This window comes from Danio rerio, chromosome 17, assembly GCF_052040795.2.
Source record: "Danio rerio strain M-AB ecotype USA chromosome 17, GRCz13ab, whole genome shotgun sequence".
NCBI lineage: Eukaryota > Metazoa > Chordata > Actinopteri > Cypriniformes > Danionidae > Danio > Danio rerio.
Genome location: NC_141037.1, coordinates 43,959,273 through 43,980,506, shown reverse-complemented (window position 1 = coordinate 43,980,506; position 21,234 = coordinate 43,959,273). Strand labels below are relative to the sequence as shown.

Below are 21,234 nucleotides of genomic sequence, written 5' to 3'. Positions count from 1 at the left end.
TGTGTTTGGTGTTACACCTTAATAATTCCCTTCCTGCAGGGACAATCTGAGACTATAGGCTCATAGATATATATACATGACATAGGGTTATCTATTTTAGAGTATAACAAGAAATGCCACTGCATATTTTATTTTTGACGCCTAATATGTCTATTCTACATAAATGTAGATTTAAGATTTTTAACATATTATCTGCTGGCTACAACAACTAGGAACGATTTACTCTTTTTCAAGGATTCGGAAACATTTTAGTGTTGTACCTCACGAACGTCTGGCGTTTACATGTCGTTTTGAAACTGAAATAAATGATACGCATTGGATTGTTTTACTAATCTTGGCCTTTATGATCGTCTGTTTATGAAAGGTAATCCATACGATTCTTATATGAAACCCTGGGTAGTAACGCTGTGCAGTATTAAAGTTTACTTTTAAGTCTTGAATAAGTTACATTTAGTCTCGATATATAAAGCAAAATGTTTTATGTGTATTTGGTAGTTTATGGTTATGTATCACCTGGCAGTATAGTACTTTTCAGAACTGAATTTTATACCCACGTTTTATACTGAAAGTAAAAGATATTGTATTTAGGATAAAGAAAATGCATATGTTTAGGGATTTAACGGTTATTATTATACTCTCATTAGGAAATATATTTTGTTTTTTAGTCAAATTAAAGCACTGCAGCAACAAACACTGTAACGTTATATATTTTCTCTGATTGAGGTGAAGTTCATGCTCCCTATATTGTTTACCATGGTAACGTTACTTTGAATATTCGGTCTGAAATCACATGTAAGTATGAATTGAAAATAAAATTAGCTCTATTTATTTGACTGTTAACAGTGTTGTGCTTTAATAGTGATTTGTTGCTAATTTGATTCTACTATTTAGCCTACTATTTGCAAATAATACTTTTATGAAATTATATTAATGAGAAACTCCAAATGTGTGAACATAAAACCAACTTTACCTCAATTTTTATATAGAGGTAAAGTTGGTTTTATATTCTGTTATATGAAGTTATAATATTTTATAACTTCATATAACAGATAATAATAATAAAATATTATATATATAATATAATATTCAAAAATTCTCCTTAATAATGTCAAAAACATGTCATATGAGCAGCAAATGACTTTCAAAGTACAACATTGTTCACAGTGAATTAGATGGTGTTAATGTTGTTTAGAAATCATACTTGCATGCTAATTTCGACTGACTATTCAAGGTAACATGATACATAATATAGAGACTCCTAAATGAATGAATGTGCGAATTTAAAACCAACTTTACCTCTATGGTTTAAGCTGGTTGATTAGCCTAGTTTAAGCTGGTCATCTCCCAGCCTGACCAACCTAAGACCAGTCTGGAAATGGCTGGCAACCAGCCTGGGAATGGCCCAAACCCCTCTAAAACCAGGCTGGTTGGCTGGGTTTAGCTGGTAGATTAGCCTAGTTTTAAAGGGGTTTTGGCCATTTCTAGGCTGGTTTCCAGCCAGTTGGGGTGGTTTAAGCTGTTTGTTTTAAAGCTGGTTTTAATATTGAAAGAAACTGACAAAATGTCTTCAAAAAATGTTATTTTAAAGTATTTTTTGCAATAAACTAAATATCTACAAATTCTGATTCCTAAAATAAATTTTAAGCTGTTCCCAAAAAATATGTCTGTGCAACAACAGAATGGTTTTGTGATCCAGGATCACATATAACACATAAGAAGTGGAGACTGTTTACAGTATCAAAATGCAAATATATATACAATTAAAAAAGTTACATTTTGTCATTTGAGAAAAACACTCACCGGCCACTTTATTAGGTATACCTTACGAGTAATGGGTTGGACCCCCTTTTGCCTTCAGAACTGCCTTAATTCTTTGTGGCATAGATTCAACAAGGTACTGGAAATATTCCTTAGAGATTTTGGTCCATTTTGACATAATAGCTTTAAACGGTTGCTGCAGATTTGTCGTCTGCACATGTATGATGTGAATCTCCTGTTCCACCACATACCAGAGGTGCTCTATTGGATTAAGGTCTGGTGACTTTGGAGGCCATTTCAGTACAGTGAACTCATTGTCATTTTCAAAATCCAGTCTGAGATGGTTCACGCTTTATGACATGACACATTATCCTACTGGAAGAAGCCATCAGAAGATGGGTACGCTGCGATCATAAAGGGGATGGATATGGTCAGCAACAATACTTAGTTTTTATTTGATTTACTGTTGCCTTTCTATCAGCTTGAACCAGTCTGGCCATTCTCCTCTGACCTCTGGCATCAACAAGGCATTTGCGCCCACAGACCTGCCGCTCACTGGATATTTTCTCTTTTTCAGACCATTCTCTAAACCCTAGAGATGGTGTGCATGAAAATCCCAGTAGATCAGCAGTTTCTGAAATACTCAGACCAGCCTATCTGGCACCAACAACCATGCCATGTTCAAAGTCACTTAATTTCCCATTCTGATGCTCGTATCGAACTGCAGCACATCATCTTGACCATGTCTACATGCCTAAGTGCATTGAGTTGCTGCTATGTGATTGGCTGATTATAAATCTGCGTTAACAAGTAGTTGGACAGTTCTACCTGATAAAATGGCCAGCGAGTGTATATCCATAAACAGTGCATTGGTAATGAGAGATATGATGGATGTTGTTTTCAGACTCCTCAAGATTTACAATTTTGTCAACACAAGCAGCGACAGCATTGTGTGAAGATGATGCGTTATTGGGGTGAGCTCCCAGTGGCTTCAGCTTCATCAGGCCGCAGTTCTTTTGACCTTCTCCAGCGTGAGTTCCGGCAGGTGGAGATGCAGGACCCTCCTTTACATCAGCCTTCTGCACAGCGTCCTCGTCCAACCACCATGCTGGATATCCCATCTGAGCCCTGCAGCCTAACAATCCATACGGTGCAGCTGAGCCAGCACGCTCGTCGTCTCCGGGGTCTCATTGCTGCTGCCCAACAAGGCCAGCAACCCCTGCCCACGTTATTAGAGGGCCAGAGTGCCTTTAAACCTGAGGAAGGAGATGCTCTGCCTCCACGACCTCCCACACCCACTGTACCTGATGATCTGCTTCCACTAGACAGTAAAGCGCCTCGACTGCCGTTCCAGCTACGCCACAGTGACCCAGAGAGTGATTTCTACAAGTAAGTTAAAAATAGGGTTGCCAGGTTTTCACAACAAAAATAGCACATTGGCCATCCAAAGTAGTCCAAAATTAGGCCAATTTGTCAATCAAACGAACCCGAATGAACCCCAATCTCTAAACTTAAAATATGACATTCCCATACATAAAAATAGCTATTTTACATTATTAAATACAATATATAGTTTCTTGCGTCTTTAATATTGCATATTGGTAATTGTAAACATATGATTTTTATAAATAAAATCATCCTATCTTCAGATTGACAGCCGATGAGCCAAATCTTCAGTTCGTTAATGCTTTTTTTTTTTTTTTAGAACTTTTTGAATATATTACACATTACTGTACACATTAAACACATTTTCTTTAAAAATACTTTTATTAGAAAGTATAACAATTCAAAGAAATATACTGTTTTATTATTTAGCAAAATTACCAGGTAGTTCTGGCAACGGACCCTTTTTACAAGACGGTCATCAGCATCTTAAATCCTTGATCGTTTTTAATATTTAAATAAAAAAAAAAACTTATGAATATTTAAATGTTTTTATATATGTATTATATAATCTTTGCTTCAAATCACAAAAAACAAATTACTGCTTGTGCGAGGCGTTTCTAATGAAGCGTCTATTGGACAGGATAGTAAATTTAACATAATTCTCCCCTCTGGCTGCCGTTATCAGTTTCACACAACAATTTTCATTTTTATGAAAGTCTTTATAACATCATCATGGAGTTTTTCTTTCATTATTTGAGCAAATAAGATTGTAAAAAAATATTTGTTGTATTCTCCCATTCACTGCAGTCTAAGTTTACCCAACTATGACAACTTCCGCTACTAAGAAACCCAGAAATGTGAAAAGGGTCTACTGTTACTATGGAAGCAAAAACAGATATGGCTGCTTTGCTGCACACAACCCACCCACACACTTGCACACACACATCCACAAACACCCACACCTCTCATTTGTTTACTTCGTTTAATCATCCTAGTATTTTTCTATCATTGGTAGAATATATGTTTGGATGAGTAAGATATTTAAATGTCACACAGTTTCATACAGCATATGCAATATGACAAACCTTTAACCTGAGAAATAAAATAAAAAAAACAATCTCTGGACTTAATCAAATTTATTCATTCTTTAATTTTTTTTCGGCTTGATCAGATTGATCAGGGATTGCAACAGCAGTATGAACCGCCAACTATTGTTTTACGCAGCAGATGCCCTTTCAGCTGCAACCCAATACTGGGAAACACCCATACACTGTTCCATTCATACCCACTCATACACCACAGCCTATTTAGTTCATCCAATTCACCTATAGCGCATGTCTTTGGACTGTGGGGGAAACCGGAGCACCCAGAGGAAACCCGCGCAAACACAGGGAGAACTTGCAAACTCTAGACAGAAATACCAACTGGCCCAGCTCGAACCAGCAACCTTCTTGCTGTGAGGTGACAGGGCTAACCACTGAGCCACAATATATATATATTTTTTCAATTGTATTAATTCTACGATTATCAAGTACTTGTGAATGAGCCTAAAAATCTAAACTTTTTTGTATATTTACATTTCAACAAATTCACTTTCCAGTGATATATTCAAAACACTGGACAGCCACAAATGTAAACATGCTTATTTGAAACATTTCTATTATTAGTTTTTTTTTTAGATTATTTCAATGTGGTCATATCATTGACCATGAACATTTCCTGCTTGTTATCAAACTATTTCATAACTGTAACAAGAGGCAGTTTAAGCATATCTTAATGTTAAAACAACTAGTATATCAATATTTATCAATTTGTGGCTCTTTTAAGCTATAGAAATGAAAAAATATAAAACAGGAAAAATATTGGGACTGTTGTTTTTATTTGCATCCCTCAAAATTGTCTATATCAGTGTTTCTCAACCACATTCCTAGAGGACTACCAACACTGAATGTTTTAGATGTCTCCTTTGACTTTCCAGGGTTTCTGCAGGGTCTTAAAAAGTTTAAAAATGTCTTAAATCTTAAAATCGAAATTTTAGGCTTTAAAAAGTCTTAAATTTACTGAAATATTGTGCTGTAGGTCTTAAATCTTTTTTAACAGGTCTTAATTTTCCTTTGTTAATGCATTACTGCCCAAAAACTTAACCAACACTAACAGTACATCTCAATAAAACTAAACTAAAAAAGGTTAAAAAATAAAAAAAGGTTAAAAAAGGTCAAAAAATAAAAAAAAGATTTAAAAAGGTATCTTTGAACTTTATTTACCATAATGGTTTTATTATTTCCCTTACAATACCATTTGTTAGAAGTGTTCCATGTATTTACAGCTGAGGACACAGACCTGGACAGATTGTTGTGCATAGATTTAGTCTATTTTAGGTTTAAAAACTTTTTTAAACATTTGTTTATTTTTTTTATTTTAAAGAAAGTTTATGTTGGAAAAACATTGTATACTTTGTTAAGAAGTATCTAAAGTGTATACATTTTTTATTATTCATTTATTATTGCATTATTAAATATATTAAATTATTATACTTTTTTAATAGGGCAAATAAAAATATTTTCCATCTAGGCCATTTAAAAAAATTAGCATTTAGCCCTTTATGAGTCTAAAATTTAGCATTAGCATTTAGCCCTTTATGAGTCTAAAATTTCATTTATAATGGTCTTAAAAAGTCTTAAAAATAAATTTTAAAAATGTCTTAAATTGAAACCTGCAGAAAGCTTCCTTTCACACCCATTGCAGGTCTTTCAGTCTTTGCTAATGATTTGATGATCTAAATCTGATGTGTTTGGTTAATGAGACGGGGAAAACATGCAGTGTTGGTGGTCCTCCAGAAACGTGGCAGAGAAACACTGGTCTATATGACTCTTATTCAATATCCTTTGCTTTCTGTCTTTTACCTGTTTTTCTAACTTCTCTATATTTGACTGTTTTTAGAGGTAAAGGTGAGCCAGTCACTGAGCTTAGCTGGCCATCCTGCCGTCAGCTTCTGTACCAGTCAGTGGCCACAGTGCTCGCTCATATTGGATTCGAGTCAGCCAACGAAAGCGTACTGGAGACTTTAACTGACCTGGTTCATGAACACTATCTGCGGCTCACCAAGTTGCTGCGTGTGGCTGTTGACAGGGAGGCCTGCCAGGGCTCTACTGCCTTCCCTGATGTATTGGAGCAGGTATTCCATGAGTTGGGCATCGGCAGCATCCTGGCACTACAGCGTTTCTGGCAAGTCCGTATCAAAGATTATCACAGCTACATGCTGCAGGTGAGACATGGCTAATATTGTGTCTCATTCACTAAACATGCGTACACAAGGCATTTAATTCACTTGATCATGAACATAACAGTGCTGATTTTGGGCATGAAAATGATCACATAATTTTCTTGACCTAACTAAAGGAGTTTCTCCAGGTTCTATTTCGGGACCTATTTTGTTTTCTATTTATGTAAATTATAAGAGTAAGGGCATTCATTCATTCAAATTTCTAAAGGTCTAAACAATTGTTATATGATCTATAATAAATGGTGATTATTAGGGCTGCACAATACACTACCGAAAAAGAAAAAGTCTTGTCATCAATCCCAGTTGTATGAGCAACATATAATAGCTTGACTTCTCGTTGATCACTTGGAAAAGTGGCAGAAGGTAGACTTTTTTAGATGAATCATCTGTTGAACTGCATCCCAATAATCTCAAATACTGCAGAAGACCTATTGGAACCCACATGGACCCAAGATTTGGTGAAGGAAAAATCATGATTTGGGGTTACATTCAGTATGCGAGAGATCTGCAAAGTTTATGGCAACACCAACAGCATGAGGTATCAAGACATTTGTACTGCCAATTACATTACAAACCACAGGAGAGGGCAAATTCTTCAGCAAGATAGCTCTCCTTCTCAAACTTCAGCCTCCACATTAAAGTTCCTGAAAGCAAAGATCGTCAAGGTGCTTTAGGATTGGCCAGCCCAGTCACCAGAGATGAACATTATTGAGCATGTATGGGGTAAGATGAAGGAGGAGGCATTGAAGATGAATCCAAGGACTCTTGATGAATTCTGGGAGTTCTGCAAGAATGCTTTCTTTGCTTTTGCAGATGACCTTGTTAATAAGTTATTTGAGTCATTGCAAAGATTGTAACTGCATCCCAAATGGCACACTTTACACTCTGCACTCATGCACTTTGTACTTATGCACTTACACACTCAACAGGATAGTACATGTATGTAGTGTCGCCCAAATGGCACACTAATGTTTTTTTACCAAGCGGAAATTCCCTGATGACGTTTAACGGTTGCCAAATCAGTGAAATTATCGACTGAGTTATCAAATAATACATGCCATGAGTATAACCGCATTCACCATCGGGAGGCGCTATAACCACTCTCATAGGAGAATTTTGCTTTCACCATCCAAAATAAAGAAAGTTATTCAACATGTGCGTCCGATAGCTCCGCCTTTTCCGCTACGTAAGCAAACCTGCGGTCGTTGAGTGCGTGAAGTGTCCATCATTCCACACTTCATTTTAGCAGATAAATGAGTGCATCATCCGGGTAATTTAAGTGCACTTATTATTTTTAGAGTTTTCAGTGTGAATGCACTATGTACACTATTTATACTACAAAATGGCATAGAATAGTGCATAAGTATGCGATTTGGGACGCAGCTTACATTATTTCTGTTAAGTGACAAAACTTTTGACCAAGCAAAGTCAGACCTTACTGTCCTAATTAAATTATTAAAAATCAAGGCATGATCATATTTTATTTTGGTAAAATAAGCGTACTCTAGAGGCCTTTGCCTTTCGAATAAGCCAGCTCTGATACCAAATGATCAACTACAAGTCAAGTTATTATTTGTTGTTCCTAAAACTTGGATATTCAACAAGACTTTTGTCAGTTAGTGTATATCGTTTCAGCATCATCATCGCAATGTGATCATTCACAATAGTCACATATCAAGAATATGCAATGTTGAGTCTGGATTGTAATTTATAATTTGCATGTGTTTTATAGGCTTGTTGACTGTATTATGATTTTAAAAAGCATTGAGGAGTAAGAAATAGTACTATTTGCAACTTTAATAACAATTAGATCCGTTTAATCATTTGTCATTTTATTATTCAATTATTGCACCTAAATACTGTTAGACTCAGAAAATGATCATAACTCTGTTTATTACGTTTGTATCTGTTCCTTTATTGTATTTATTCTCTGCTTGTAGATTGTTTGTTTGATTTTATGCAGATACACTTCCCTACATAATTATGCCGATCAGTCTAAAATTATAAACTCCTTCCATATAGACATCAAGTCAACAGGTGGAATTGTATTCATATTGCAAAACATAATCGCAGGATAACAAAATATCGCAATGTTAGATTTTTCCAATATCGTGCAGCCCTAGTGGTTATTAAGTCGCTTTAAGTTGCCTAGTGAACTCATCATTGTTTTATGCAACCTTTATTCTGGCTTCCACCTCTGACAGCAAATCCTCATGTTCATTATTGTTAAAGTTTTTCCATTTTCGTCTTTGGTTTTGATGTCATAATTCTCTTTCTCTGGATGAGGGCCACTTTGCGAAAAGTCCCTATATAGAGCAAGATTGGGCAAGTATTATGCAAATTAATAACCTAATTTATGCAGGCACATTTTCTCCAAATTCCCTAAGAGAAGAACAAGTTTAAGGGTTGCTGCTTGATGAGATACAGCTATAGCTGAAAGTTCATTAAAAATTATTAATCATGAAAAAGATTAATATTACTCAGGCACGTGCACACATAGGGCTCAACCTGTGCACTGCACATGCCCTTTTTAGTCTTGGATAGAAAGTGCCCTTCCAAAATGATCAAAAGTGCCCCCGCGTCCCGACCTTCAGCCCCAGCGACAACACAGCTGATCAGAACGCGCGTGACAACACCGCGACCCCGCCCCCCCCGCCCCTTTTTATTTTATTCCTGCACATGCCCTTTGGACAGTCTCTGCACGGGCCTGATATTACTTAATATTTGTTTTATCATATTTATTATTTAATAATATTATTTATTAAATAAAAAGTTGTATTTTATTTACGACTACCCCACCCCAAACCATAAGCCTACACCTCACATTAATGTCAAAGCAGAAATTTTTAAATAATTATTTATATTATTTATCAAATTACCCCATAAATTGTATTTTACTAATGTCTACCCTGACTTCAACCCTAAACCTACCCCTCACTGTGATTTAAAAACAGTAATATTGTTGGACAGTAATTGTATTGTTGAAATAATATAAATAGTTCTCAATTATAGTGGCACATTGCAGTAGGTAGCGCTGTCACCTCAATGAAAGAAGGTTGCTGGTTTGAGCACATGCTGGGTTAAGTTAAAGAACAAGCTCTTGTGTGCGTACGTTTTGAATTAATTTGAAAGTTTTCATGAGTAGTTTAAATGTGTATATAAATACAAATAAGCGTATGCCGTTCTTAGTGAATAAGACCCATTGTTTTGACCTTTTCAACAATTTACTGTATGTTTCGCATTTATCAAAAAAACAAAAACAAAAAAAGCAAACTGACATGTCATGCCATTCACTCTAGGTTAGCAAGGAGCTCTCGGAAGAGTATGATATACTTGTGAACCCAGAAAAGGCTCTGGAGGATTCCAAACCCTTGAAGGTTAAAGAGGAGCCAGTAAGTGACATCGCGTTTCCTTTGAGCGAGGAGCCAGAAGCAGATCTGGCCTCAGGAGACCAGGCCTTGCCTATTGGTGTGTTGGGCACGTCCAGTGAAAGACTGGAGGAAGGACATTCTCCTCATGCATCAGGTATGCCTTATTCAGTTCTCATGAGACTTATTAATGTTCTGCCAAGGCTAACTTAAAAAAATTCAAAAGAAATTAACATCATACCGTTGATTCCTACATCACTTGTTCCTTAAATTAGCGGTTGCCAAACTTTTTAGCCCACAACCTCCAAAATAACAAGGTCATGGGCTCATGACTCCCCCCATCACACTGTCTTTGGAAATGGTTATAAATACACTCACTGGCCACTTTATTAGGTGCACCTTACTTATACTGGGTTGAATCCTCTTTTGCCTTCAGAACTGCCTTAATCCTTCATGGAATAGATTCTTCAAGGCACTGGAAATGTTCCTCTGAGATTTTGTTCCATATTGATATGATAGTATCAAGCAGTTGCTGCAGATTTGTCGGCTGCACAGCCATGATGTGAATCTCCCGTTTTACCACATCCCAAAGGTGCTCTATTGCAGCTGTTCCCAAGGGGGCCTCAGCGAGCTCTGTGGAGGGTCACGTCGTATTTTGAAATTTTCATGTTCCCTTAATTCATTACATCTTCTGGCTGACCAAAGCATGGAAAAATTTGTAATTCGTTTTCCACAAAAAATGTAAAAAGACAGCAGCTAATAGGGTTACAGTTTATTTTTATGGTCCAATTGTTTAATTTAAGTGACATTGCTTCTACATGCCAGGTATTTCTCATTAGATTATAATAAGTAGATTGGTTAAGGTTAGTGTAAGTTCACATGTACTTGCAAAGTTTCTTATCGACCTTTTTCTTGGAGGGCACCATAGCGACCAGCATCTTCCGGTAGAATGTTTAAAACTTCCATTTACAGCATTTACAAAAGATAATTTTGGAGTGTTTTGTATCACAACTTTGAAAGGCGTGTTAAAGCTGTTATAATCTGTCAGATTTGGTTCAAGCATGAGAGAAAAACGTTCTTCTAGTTCACGAATCTGCCGCCAGAAATACGGTGTGTGTGTGTGTGTGTTCCCGTCAGCTGTTAGTTCAGCAGCTCTTCAATGCACGTGCATGCACACACAGACACACACACACACACACACACAATAATTCACTGCATTCTAGAGATTACTGGCATGAAACTTAACAGGTATGCAAGTCATGCAATTTACAAAAATGACCATTTAAAGTCTGTTACTGATATTCTGCTGGCTGATTTGCATGTTGATTCTAATCAGAAGCCATTTATGTTCATGTTAGTGGGACAGTACAGTTTATGTACAGGCTATGTGTGTGTGTCAAACATTTTGGTGAATTACATTTGTTTGGGCTGATTATATATTTGAAAGAAAGAGAAAATGTTGACTTTAGGGATGACAAGGCTTCATTTGAATGGCACAAGATGCTGTCTGACGAGGAGAAAATGCCTTACAGCAGTTGTTTTCCATTCTATAAGATCACATTTTTTTAAACAGTCAGTCCAGGAGGTGGTGCTGATCGACACCAGTATTAGTTCAAAGATGTTAAAAGCAAATAAAATAGATTAAAACTGTCAGAATCAAAGCTGTCCAAACGTGACTCTTTATACGCAACAGCTGCTGACCGGAAGTTCTTAGTATTCTCCTAGCGCATACACACAAAGCATGATGGGTAATTTTGCGTTCTGAGAAAAAGATCTATAGTCAGGTAAATGTCTGTTGAAGGAACAGTATCAACAGATATTAAGCAGTCTACTAATACTCAAATGGACCATCGAAATAAAACGTATTTAAAATACAAAATAAGTGTTTTCCCTTACCCAGGTAAGGAAGCTCCAAACATTTCGGGTCGCAGCGCTAGCAATACTGGAAACACGAAATGCAGGAAATACCAAGATAGTTACCTGAACTAATGTTTTTTTTTCGAAAGCAAAGAGTCCCTGACCCAGCCACAGGCCATTATCTGCACCACAGTTTTTGCTAACGAATGCATGAGGCCATCCAAATTAATAAGACATTTGCAGACGACTCATCCCCAATACCGCAAAGTGTACCCAATACAAATATATTTTACATTAGGCTATTATTTGTGCATAAACATATCTAGATATTGTAATAAACATACTGTTTGTTTGAAAACAAACATTTTTGTCATACCTACTGCACAATTATATGAGCGATAATATTATCAAATGTAGAGGGGGGGCCTTACAATATTTTTCGGGAGAAAAGGGGGGCTCAGGTAAAAAAAGGTTGGGAACCACTGCTCTATTGGATTGAAATTTGGTGACTGTTTAGGCCATTTGAGTACAGTGAACTCATAGTCATGTTCGATAAACCAATCTGAAATGATTTGTACTTTGACATAATGCATTACACTGCTGAAAGTAGCCATCAGAAGATGGGTACACTGTTTATAAAGAGATGGAAATGGTCAGCAACAATACTCAAGTAGGCTGTGGCGTTAATACCATGCTCATTTGGTACTAATGAGCCCAAAGTGTGCCAAGAAAACATCCCCCACAACATTACACCACCACCATCAGCCTAAACCATTAAAACAAGGAAGGATGGATCCATGCTTTCATGTTGTTGTCTGACAACCATGCATATTTTTATAGTGATTTATTCATTTGTTTATTTCAACATTAAATTTACCTAACGAGACCGACTACACAATGTTTCGAGCGCAGCAAATCCATTTTTGTTTGGAGACCGCCACTCGAAGATCATCTTTCACATGACCTGCATTTATTTTTATTGTATGTCAATATTGAAAAGTTGTCGAAAAAATTTAACATGGTCGCATTAGGATAGGATAGGCTACTTTATTTTTACCCGAATGTTGATTTGGTTTGCAGTTGAGAGTCCTCATTTCATTACAGCGCCACACAAAACTCACATAATGAAAACAACAAATGGACATTCATTCATTCATTTTCTTTTCGGTTTAGTCCCTTTATTAATCTGGGGTCGCCACAGAGGAATTAAGCGCCAACTTCTCCAGCATGTTTTACACAGCGGATGCCCTTCCAGCTGCAACCCATCTCTGGGAAACATCCACACACACTCATATAAAGGTGTGAACCTATACTGGTCTCACGGTTCGGTTCGGTTACGATTATCATGCCTTCGATTCGGTTCAATTCGATATCTCGGTGCATCACTGTGCATTGACGATGCTTTCTATATACAGTTTTATTTTATAGGGGGGAGGCTATAACAAGCTGTCTGTATAAACACACAGACACACAGCACCACACTGTCTCTCATTTAAACACATACACAAACATAGACAGCACCAAACAAACACACACACACACACACACTTAAGCCCTCGCAACAGGGAGAGCTCGCGCTAAGCGGAGCAGAAAAACAAAAAAAAGACGCACTTTTCTGACGGTCCCTTACTGAGAGCTCCTCTCAGCGCAAGCTCTCCCGGCTAAACACATGGCTGTTTCTCAATTCCAAGAACGCAGAGAATGGACTTGCATTCTTGTGGAGACTGGTCTTGCCAGGTGTCCTCGGAAAAACAAACTCAGGAGACTGCGAGGGCAGAGAATGCGTCCTTTGAGAAATGAGATGCTGCGTTCTTCCTGATGGTCACGTGACCTTCACGCGTTTTAAATGGAAATTATTTAAACATTACAGCACTCATACAACGTTTTATTGTTTTTCCCCTCTTCAAAATATATACTTTGCATAAAAACATTATAAATATACTCTGCACAATATAAATAAAACAGATTTTAATACGAACTTCAGCAAACAAACACCCTTAATGTGTTTACTCCTTTATTAAGATATTCATGTTAATGTTTACTTTCACCGTTTCATTTAGAGAAACTCCTGAGGTAAATAAGTCATATCTCTGAACTATAATGATAAATCTAAATAAAATGCTGCGCTTCCCAACTCCAGTCGCAATGACTTCTGGGACTTCCAGAGAGAGTTCGGTGCTCAAGTCTGCATTGGTGCGTCCTCAATATCAAGAACACATCCAGGATGTTTCACGCGTCCTCTGTACTTGCGGTTTTGAGTATTGGAATTGAACTTAGGCAGCTGATGATGACGTTGCACGAGAACACGAGGACGCAAGACTGCTGAAGAACGCATATTGAGAAACAGCCATATTGCGAAGGCTTAAACAGAGCAGTGCTCGTAATGTCGGGCGGAAAAAAAAAGAGACAGCTGTGAAACATAACCAGCTTTGTCTTTTTGTAGGAAACACACTTTAGATCTTTTTAGATCTTTTAGAGGTTTTTGAGTTATTGCCGTCTATAACTGAATGTGTGTCAGGAAAATCGAAAACAAAACCAACTGAACCGTGCTCATTTCTGGCGCCCCCCTGGATGTACAGCACCCTTAGCATATGCCTATGGTGCCTATGCCACGGGCTGGCCCTGAGTTGCCTGATTGTTGTAAATACTCGCGCTCACACTCGCGACAGTGTGCATAGGAGATAAATGACGTCAGTACACAATAAACGGATATGATTATTACTGAACCGATACAGAATTGTCCGCGTCTGCATCGCAGTGCACCGAAGAAACTATTAATTTTGACACCCCTACACTCATACACTACGGGAACGCAGTGAGAACATACAAACTCCACACAGAAACGCCAACTGACCCAGCCGAGGCTTCTTGCCGTGAGGCAACAGCACTACCTACTGCGCCACTGCATCGCCACAAATGGACATAAAGACATAAAAAATAAACAGACAAAACACTTCCTTCAAAAAAAAAAAAAAACCCAATCTATAAAATGTAAATTATAAAAGTCACAGAAACCTCTCTGCTTTAGTCTATGCCATATTCAAATGTCTAATGTCTGCTGGTATAAAACTATTTTTGTATCGTTTAGTACTACAGTTTGATACTAAAAACCTGCGACCAGAAGGAAGGAGCTGGAACTCTCAGGGTAGGGGATGAGCAGTGGCACTTAAAATTTAATTTATAAATCTCTTTAGCTGCCTGGTGTACACAGCCTCCAGATTGGCTAGTGAGACCCCAGTCTAGAGATCTGCGCGTGACTAAATTTTGAATCCCGCTCCCGCCTGCCAGGTTTTAGCGCGAACTTGACCGCTCCCACTGATATTAAGCATTTGTTGTCCCGCTGCCTGCCCTGCCCCATTTTCTACCCGCCACACCCGATCCCGCTAGATCCCGCTGGAAAGAGCAGGGGGGAGAACAAAACCGAAAACCACCCAGGTATACAGAGTCCAGACAGCCTATAACAAGCTGTCTGTATAAACACACACACAAACATAGCACCAAGCACACACACACAGACAAAGCTCTCTCTCTCTCTCAATCACGCGCACTAACACACACACACACACAAGCACCAAGCACACACACAGGCAAAGCTCTCTCTCTCATTCGCGCGCACGCACACTAACTCACACACACACACACACACACACACACACACACACACACACACACATACACATCTCTCATTCGCGTGTGCGCACATACACACAGCAACAAACAAGCTAAACACAGCATCGCGTTATTTCATTTACACACATACATATGCGTGCCGCTCGGGAGTCGGGCGCGATATTGCTAGACAGCCTGCTCCTGTCCCAAGTTAAACCCGTTACCAATCTTATTCGGAAATTTATTTATATATAAATATATTATGCAGACCTCTACCCCAGTCAGCTTACTTGACCACTCAACGGAAAGCTTCCCAAACCATGAAAACAAATGAAAAGATAAAACCTATCTAAAAATAAAGTCAGTCTGATGCTATTGCGGTGTCGTTATTCTAATCTAATCACCCCAGGTTTGCAATTTAATGGAAAAAAAAAAAAAAAGGTTCATGGCTTTTATTATATAACTTAACTACTATCTTTTGCTAGTTATGGATATCATATGGTCATTTTAATATTTAATAAAATGTATTTGATTTTTGGAAATCACCAAGAGACACCCCTCATTGTTGTGCCATCCTCCCCCCAAACACAATGTTAATGGAATTGTTTATTCATTTATTTTTAGATTTTTCTGTTTTTCAAATATGACCCCAAAGAATAGTTTGAATCTACTGTGAAATATGAAAATTATTTTCTGTTTAGTTTCATTTGTAAAAGACGGTTCATAGTAATTCATTTGAATTATGACCCTGTGGAGGTCCACAGTTTGAAAACCCCTGGTCTGAATTGATTATTTTCACATGTATTCCACAAATATTCAGAAAATAATGAAATGCAACCTGTTTGTTTGGACTCACAGAGCGATTGTTGCTCTGAAATCAAAAAATCCTAACTGTTTGATTAGAGTCATTGCATGCAAAACATCTAATCTGTGGCATCCAGCTGTTTGTTTGCCTTTCCTTCTCTCTACTGCATCCATTTTCTAAAGCAGTTGCTTGTGTGTTCTGACAAACACTCAGGAGTGAGTAACACACCAAAAATAATCAGCAACAGAACTTTAGCGAAACGTTGTCCTTTTATCTGTTTACAAACATTTTATCTGTCTAGTAAACATGTGAATTTTGCGTAACCATTGTTCACTGCAGGCAGTTTGAAGTCTAGCTGTGATTTGATTTGAAATATATATTTAAGGCAACAAATTGTGACTGTAATGGTCTTAGTATCAAAAGAAAAAGTTAAGGCGAAACTTTTCCGAGAGAGTTTACCGTGGGAGGCTCAGTATGCTGTCTTTTTTGGCTAACATCCCAATATACTGATTACTAGCCTACCGAAATTGAATTGACCCCCAGCCTACTGCTTAAATTAAATAACCCATTCAATTTCTAATAACAGAATTGACACTGCTTCAAATCACTATAATTTTCCATGTGAAATTGCTTCGACACAATCTACATTGTAAAAGCGCTATAGAAATAAAGGTGAATTGTATTGATTCTGTTTATATGCAAATAAATAATGCAATGCAAGTAAACAACCATGTTTACATGAGTTTTTGCAAAATCCCTCTCGTTCTCTCTGATATTAAGATTAAGCTGATAAATGATGCATTATTTCTGCTGGTTGAACAATTTCACATGCTTGCTGTTCTACACCTCTTTATTATGTTTCTGGTATTTTGATTTCATTTAATGTTCAGTCATTTGATTCTTTTTTTTTTTTTTTTGTCAGGCTGTAGATTTAATTTTTACACTGTAATACCCAACAGCCAACTTTATCAAATGAAATGAAATTAACCCAAAATTTACTGAAAGCTAATTCTACTCATTTGAAAAAAGTTTTGAACTCAGTGCTAAAGATAATGAGTTAATTAAATACCTCATTACTTCAACTTAAATGTAGGAATTTCAGTGCACTCATAAGGATGGTTTTTTGAAACTTGGGAAGGCTGAACGTACAAGGAGGCGATGTGAGACTGAACTTTGTGTAGGCTACTTAATATTGAGGAAAAATCTTCAATCAGGTAGGAGAATGTCTGCAGCCCCGCCTCCGTTTCGCCTCTGCCCACACTAACACGGAGAAGAAGTGTTTTAAAATGAAAATGGCCTCTTCGGCATTTTCAAAAAGCGTAGTTTTCGGCGCTCGAAAACTAAAATGTTGTGTAAACGGGGCCTAAAACAGCTTATAGAAGGAGGAGCTGGAGCTCATTGGAGGTGAGCTCCACCCAAATGGCTCTGCAGCAAGCACCAGTGAAAACTGAATGTCATCTGCTGGTGATGTTTTGTATTGTATATCAATGTTATTATAGTTAAAAAAAATAAAAAAAATTTTTTTTAAATAAATGTAAAATTAAAATAAAAATTAGTTTTTAAAAAAAACTAGAACTGAAACTGTTTTGTGCACATACAAAACTAACTGAAGCTAACAAAAATTATAGCAAAAATCTTCGTTTTCATCTTTGTTAATGTATTTAATACATAATTTTACTTGAAGCCTTTTAGAAGTGAATCTATTTACTTCGTGCTGCAGGTGTTTGGCACTCAGAGTCAGTAGTCTACATAATTTTGGTTTGTTGAGTCCTAACATCCGTGTTAAATATTTAAACTCTTCATCTCTACTGTGTATCTAACCTCAGAAGCAGGTTTGCACACATGTTGTACTTAAGGCCGCTATCTTGTTGGCTGTTGTATTTGAATTTGAGGATGGTTAGATGGTACTGGGAGATGATAGTGTTCATGTGTCCTCTGAATACGTGTTTTAAAAAATGAATAGCTTTTTATTATAGTTTTTATTATACAATATTCAGTTGATTTTTGAATCTTGCACCTAACAAAAATCCTTATTTTAAAAATAAAATTAAAAACTAATACTAAAACTAATAAAAACTAAACTAAAACTAAACCATTTTAAAATATCGAAACTAATAAAAACTAGTAAATCTGCTAAAACTAATTAAAACTAACTTAATTTGAAAGCAAAAAGTCAAAACAAATAGAAACTAAACTAATGAAAAAAATCCAAAACTATTATAACCTTGCTGTATACCCAAACAGAAATTTACTGAAAAGCTTCTGAGATGTAAATTTTAAATTTGGAATATAATTTATCATAATATTATAATATATTTTGTCAAATTCAAAGTAACAGTAACAGTTTTTAATACAAATTTTAAATAATATGATTTATATATTTTTATTATTTTTTAAACACGTTTTATATTTTTAAACGCCTTTAAAAAAAACTTTTTTTCACTTCAGCTACAATCTGACAAGTGTCTTCTTTAAAGCAAAATCTTCTATCTGTCTATGCACTAAAGCATTAAAAAATTAGAACAATTTACTGTAAGTTGAACTTTTCACATCTATGCTCTTTTAAGGGCTTAATTAAAATAGTCATTTATTTGTTAAGCACCAAGCATATAACAGCAGTGAAAATTGAATAATGAATGAATTCAACCACCTAATCCATCAGTTGTTTTATTACATATTTGGGGTAAAGGGAAAATGGTTAGAATTAGGCAAGAATACTTTTGTTTTGGTAATGATTTAGATCAGGAGTGTCAAACTTAATTCCTGGTGGGCTGCTGCATTGCAGAGTTTAGTTCGAGCCCTGCTTCAACACACCTATCTATGGGTATCAATCAAGCTTAAAGCACTAAATTAGTTCAGGTCTGTTTATTTAGGTTTCGGAACTAAACTGTGCAGAGCTGCGGCCCTCCAAGAACTACGTTTGACACCTATGTTCTAGATTAACACAGCCATTTGGTTTTCTCTTCAACAGGAGCAGCAGGGAACAGCCCTCCCTTGTGGCATTTGGCTCAGGTGAAAATGGAACCTCAGGATAGCGAGGAGGGCCAGGTTTCAGGTCATGGGGTTCTGGGTAGCGACGTCTTTGAAGAGGGCCCAATGTCCACCATGAGTGAAGCTGGCATGCCTCCATCTCCCGGCGGATCAGAAGGAAGCTACATGTCCCATTCCCCGGATTCTCTTATAGGCACATCCCCCTTCGCTCAGCGACCAAAGAAACGAATTCGAAAAGTTTAGTGGTTCTGCCATTTAAAGAGTTAGTTCACCTAAAAAAAAATGAAAATTATGTCATTAGATAATCACTCTCATGTCATTTTAAACCCCTGAACCTAGTCTTTGGAACACAAATTAAGACATTTTAGTTGAAATCGGAGAGCTCCCTCATCCTCCATACACAGCAAGGTTCCCGACTTGTTAAAAAACATCCTCAAAACTAACCATATGGCTTCAGTGGTTCAACGTTAATATTATCAACACATTTGTGTGCACATAAAACAAAAATAGTCAGTTTCTTCTCAGTGTGAATATAGGACATGTCTCGTCTCATATCTCGCATTTAGCTTCAGATGTTTTACCTCAAATGCGCTTGTGCTTGTTTCAACTTGTGGACATGCGCAATATACTGACACTGAGGAATAGAAACCCTTGAGTAAAGTTGTTATTTTTGTTTTATATGTGTACATCAGGGGTGCTCAACCCTGTTCCTGGAGATCTACCTTCCTGCAGATTTCAGTTGCTACCCATATCAAACACACCTGACTGTAATTATCACGTGGTGTTTAGGTCCTAATTAATTGGTTCAGGTGTGTTTTGGATATGGGTAGCAACTGAAATCTGAAGGAAGGTAGATCTCCAGGAACAGGATTGAGCACCCCTGGTGTACATAGTATTCTTATAGCTTGATAAAATTCAGTTTATATTCCAGAGCATGTGTCTGAGGATGTTTCTGAGGATATATTTTGGTATTGTTCCCAAGTATAAGTGAGTCAGGGCCCCTGTTGTCTATGAAGGATGAGGAAGCTCTTTGATTTCACCTAAAATATCTTCATTTGTGTTCTGAAGACAAATAAAGGTTTTAGAGGTTTGGATAAGACATGAGGGTGACTAATTAATAACATAATTGTCATTTTTGAGTGAACTAACCCTTTCATTAAAGAGACTGAAAGCATTTCCACAGTCATTGCAATGCATAGGCTCAACCACTGTTGGGACTAGATAGGTATTCTACCTTTGAATGGACGTTTTAAGTGAAATTAAACGAAACAGACAAATGACAGGCATGGTTGAACGCTCCCTCAGCAAATGCCAGGCGGTCATCGTTTTACCTAATTATGAAATAGGACAATAACTGTACTTGTTTGCCATAGCAAAATTAGCATCTGTTTTTTTGTACCAAAACAATGGAGGGAGCACAACATGGAGAGTAATTATAGCCTGATGTGTGCTTCAAAACACACAGGGACATCAGTCAAGCCAGTAATGGCAAATTAATTACAGCATGCATAAATCTGCATGCTAAATAAGCAGGCCAATTCATTTACCTGCACAGTCCCAGACGTCACAGCGAAGGCATTGTCTCTTAGACACCTGTACCACAACAGTTTTCCAATTAAAAATGTAAGTAAGCAAATAAATACTGGTTGGGTGAAAATTTTGCTACTCATCCATAGCTATGTTTCCAGAGGTGCAATCTAAAGGAGAAAACTAGAAATCTATCTCACAGCATCCTTAAATGAAACCGTGTGGGCCTTCAGTGGCCACTTCAAGGGCATTTTGATGAAAAGCAAAACATAAGCGTTGACTGCAAAAATAATCTTCCATATGTTTTAGTCCTTACTTAGTCTTCGGTGGGTCTTAGAAGCATCTCTAGCAGGTCATATTTCAACAAGATCCTTATTTGTACAGTCAGATTCTTATTTGTACTTGCCTTGCGGCTTTATTTTTAATGACAAATAAATACATTTCTGCCTGTAATATTTTAGTTCCTAAATAAATGATTATAAAATCTTCTATACTTTATTATCCACAGGTGGAAATTTAAATCTAAATTCATCTACATTCAATATCATCACATAAATCACATTAACAATGCAATTCACTTTTTATTTAAATTAACTAAATAATTGATGTTTTAAAACTAGGTAACTATAGCATATTTAAAACATTGTACA

General features: G+C 36.9%; 1 protein-coding gene across 4 annotated transcripts; it reads left to right on the top strand.

The window, feature by feature from the left end:
- The first annotated feature begins 250 nt into the window (after nucleotides 1–250).
- Nucleotides 251–19,330, top strand: supt7l (SPT7 like, STAGA complex subunit gamma). 4 transcript variants are annotated; one of them, XR_015512543.1, is made up of 6 exons: nucleotides 251–364; nucleotides 2,663–3,147; nucleotides 6,085–6,409; nucleotides 9,727–12,757; nucleotides 13,127–13,204; nucleotides 13,305–14,613. XR_015512543.1 is itself a non-coding variant. In NM_001013292.2 (5 exon segments), coding segments are annotated over 4 exon segments (1,245 nt in total). In that variant the 5' UTR covers nucleotides 257–364; nucleotides 2,663–2,716; the 3' UTR covers nucleotides 19,301–19,330.
- The last annotated feature ends 1,904 nt before the right edge of the window (nucleotides 19,331–21,234 follow it).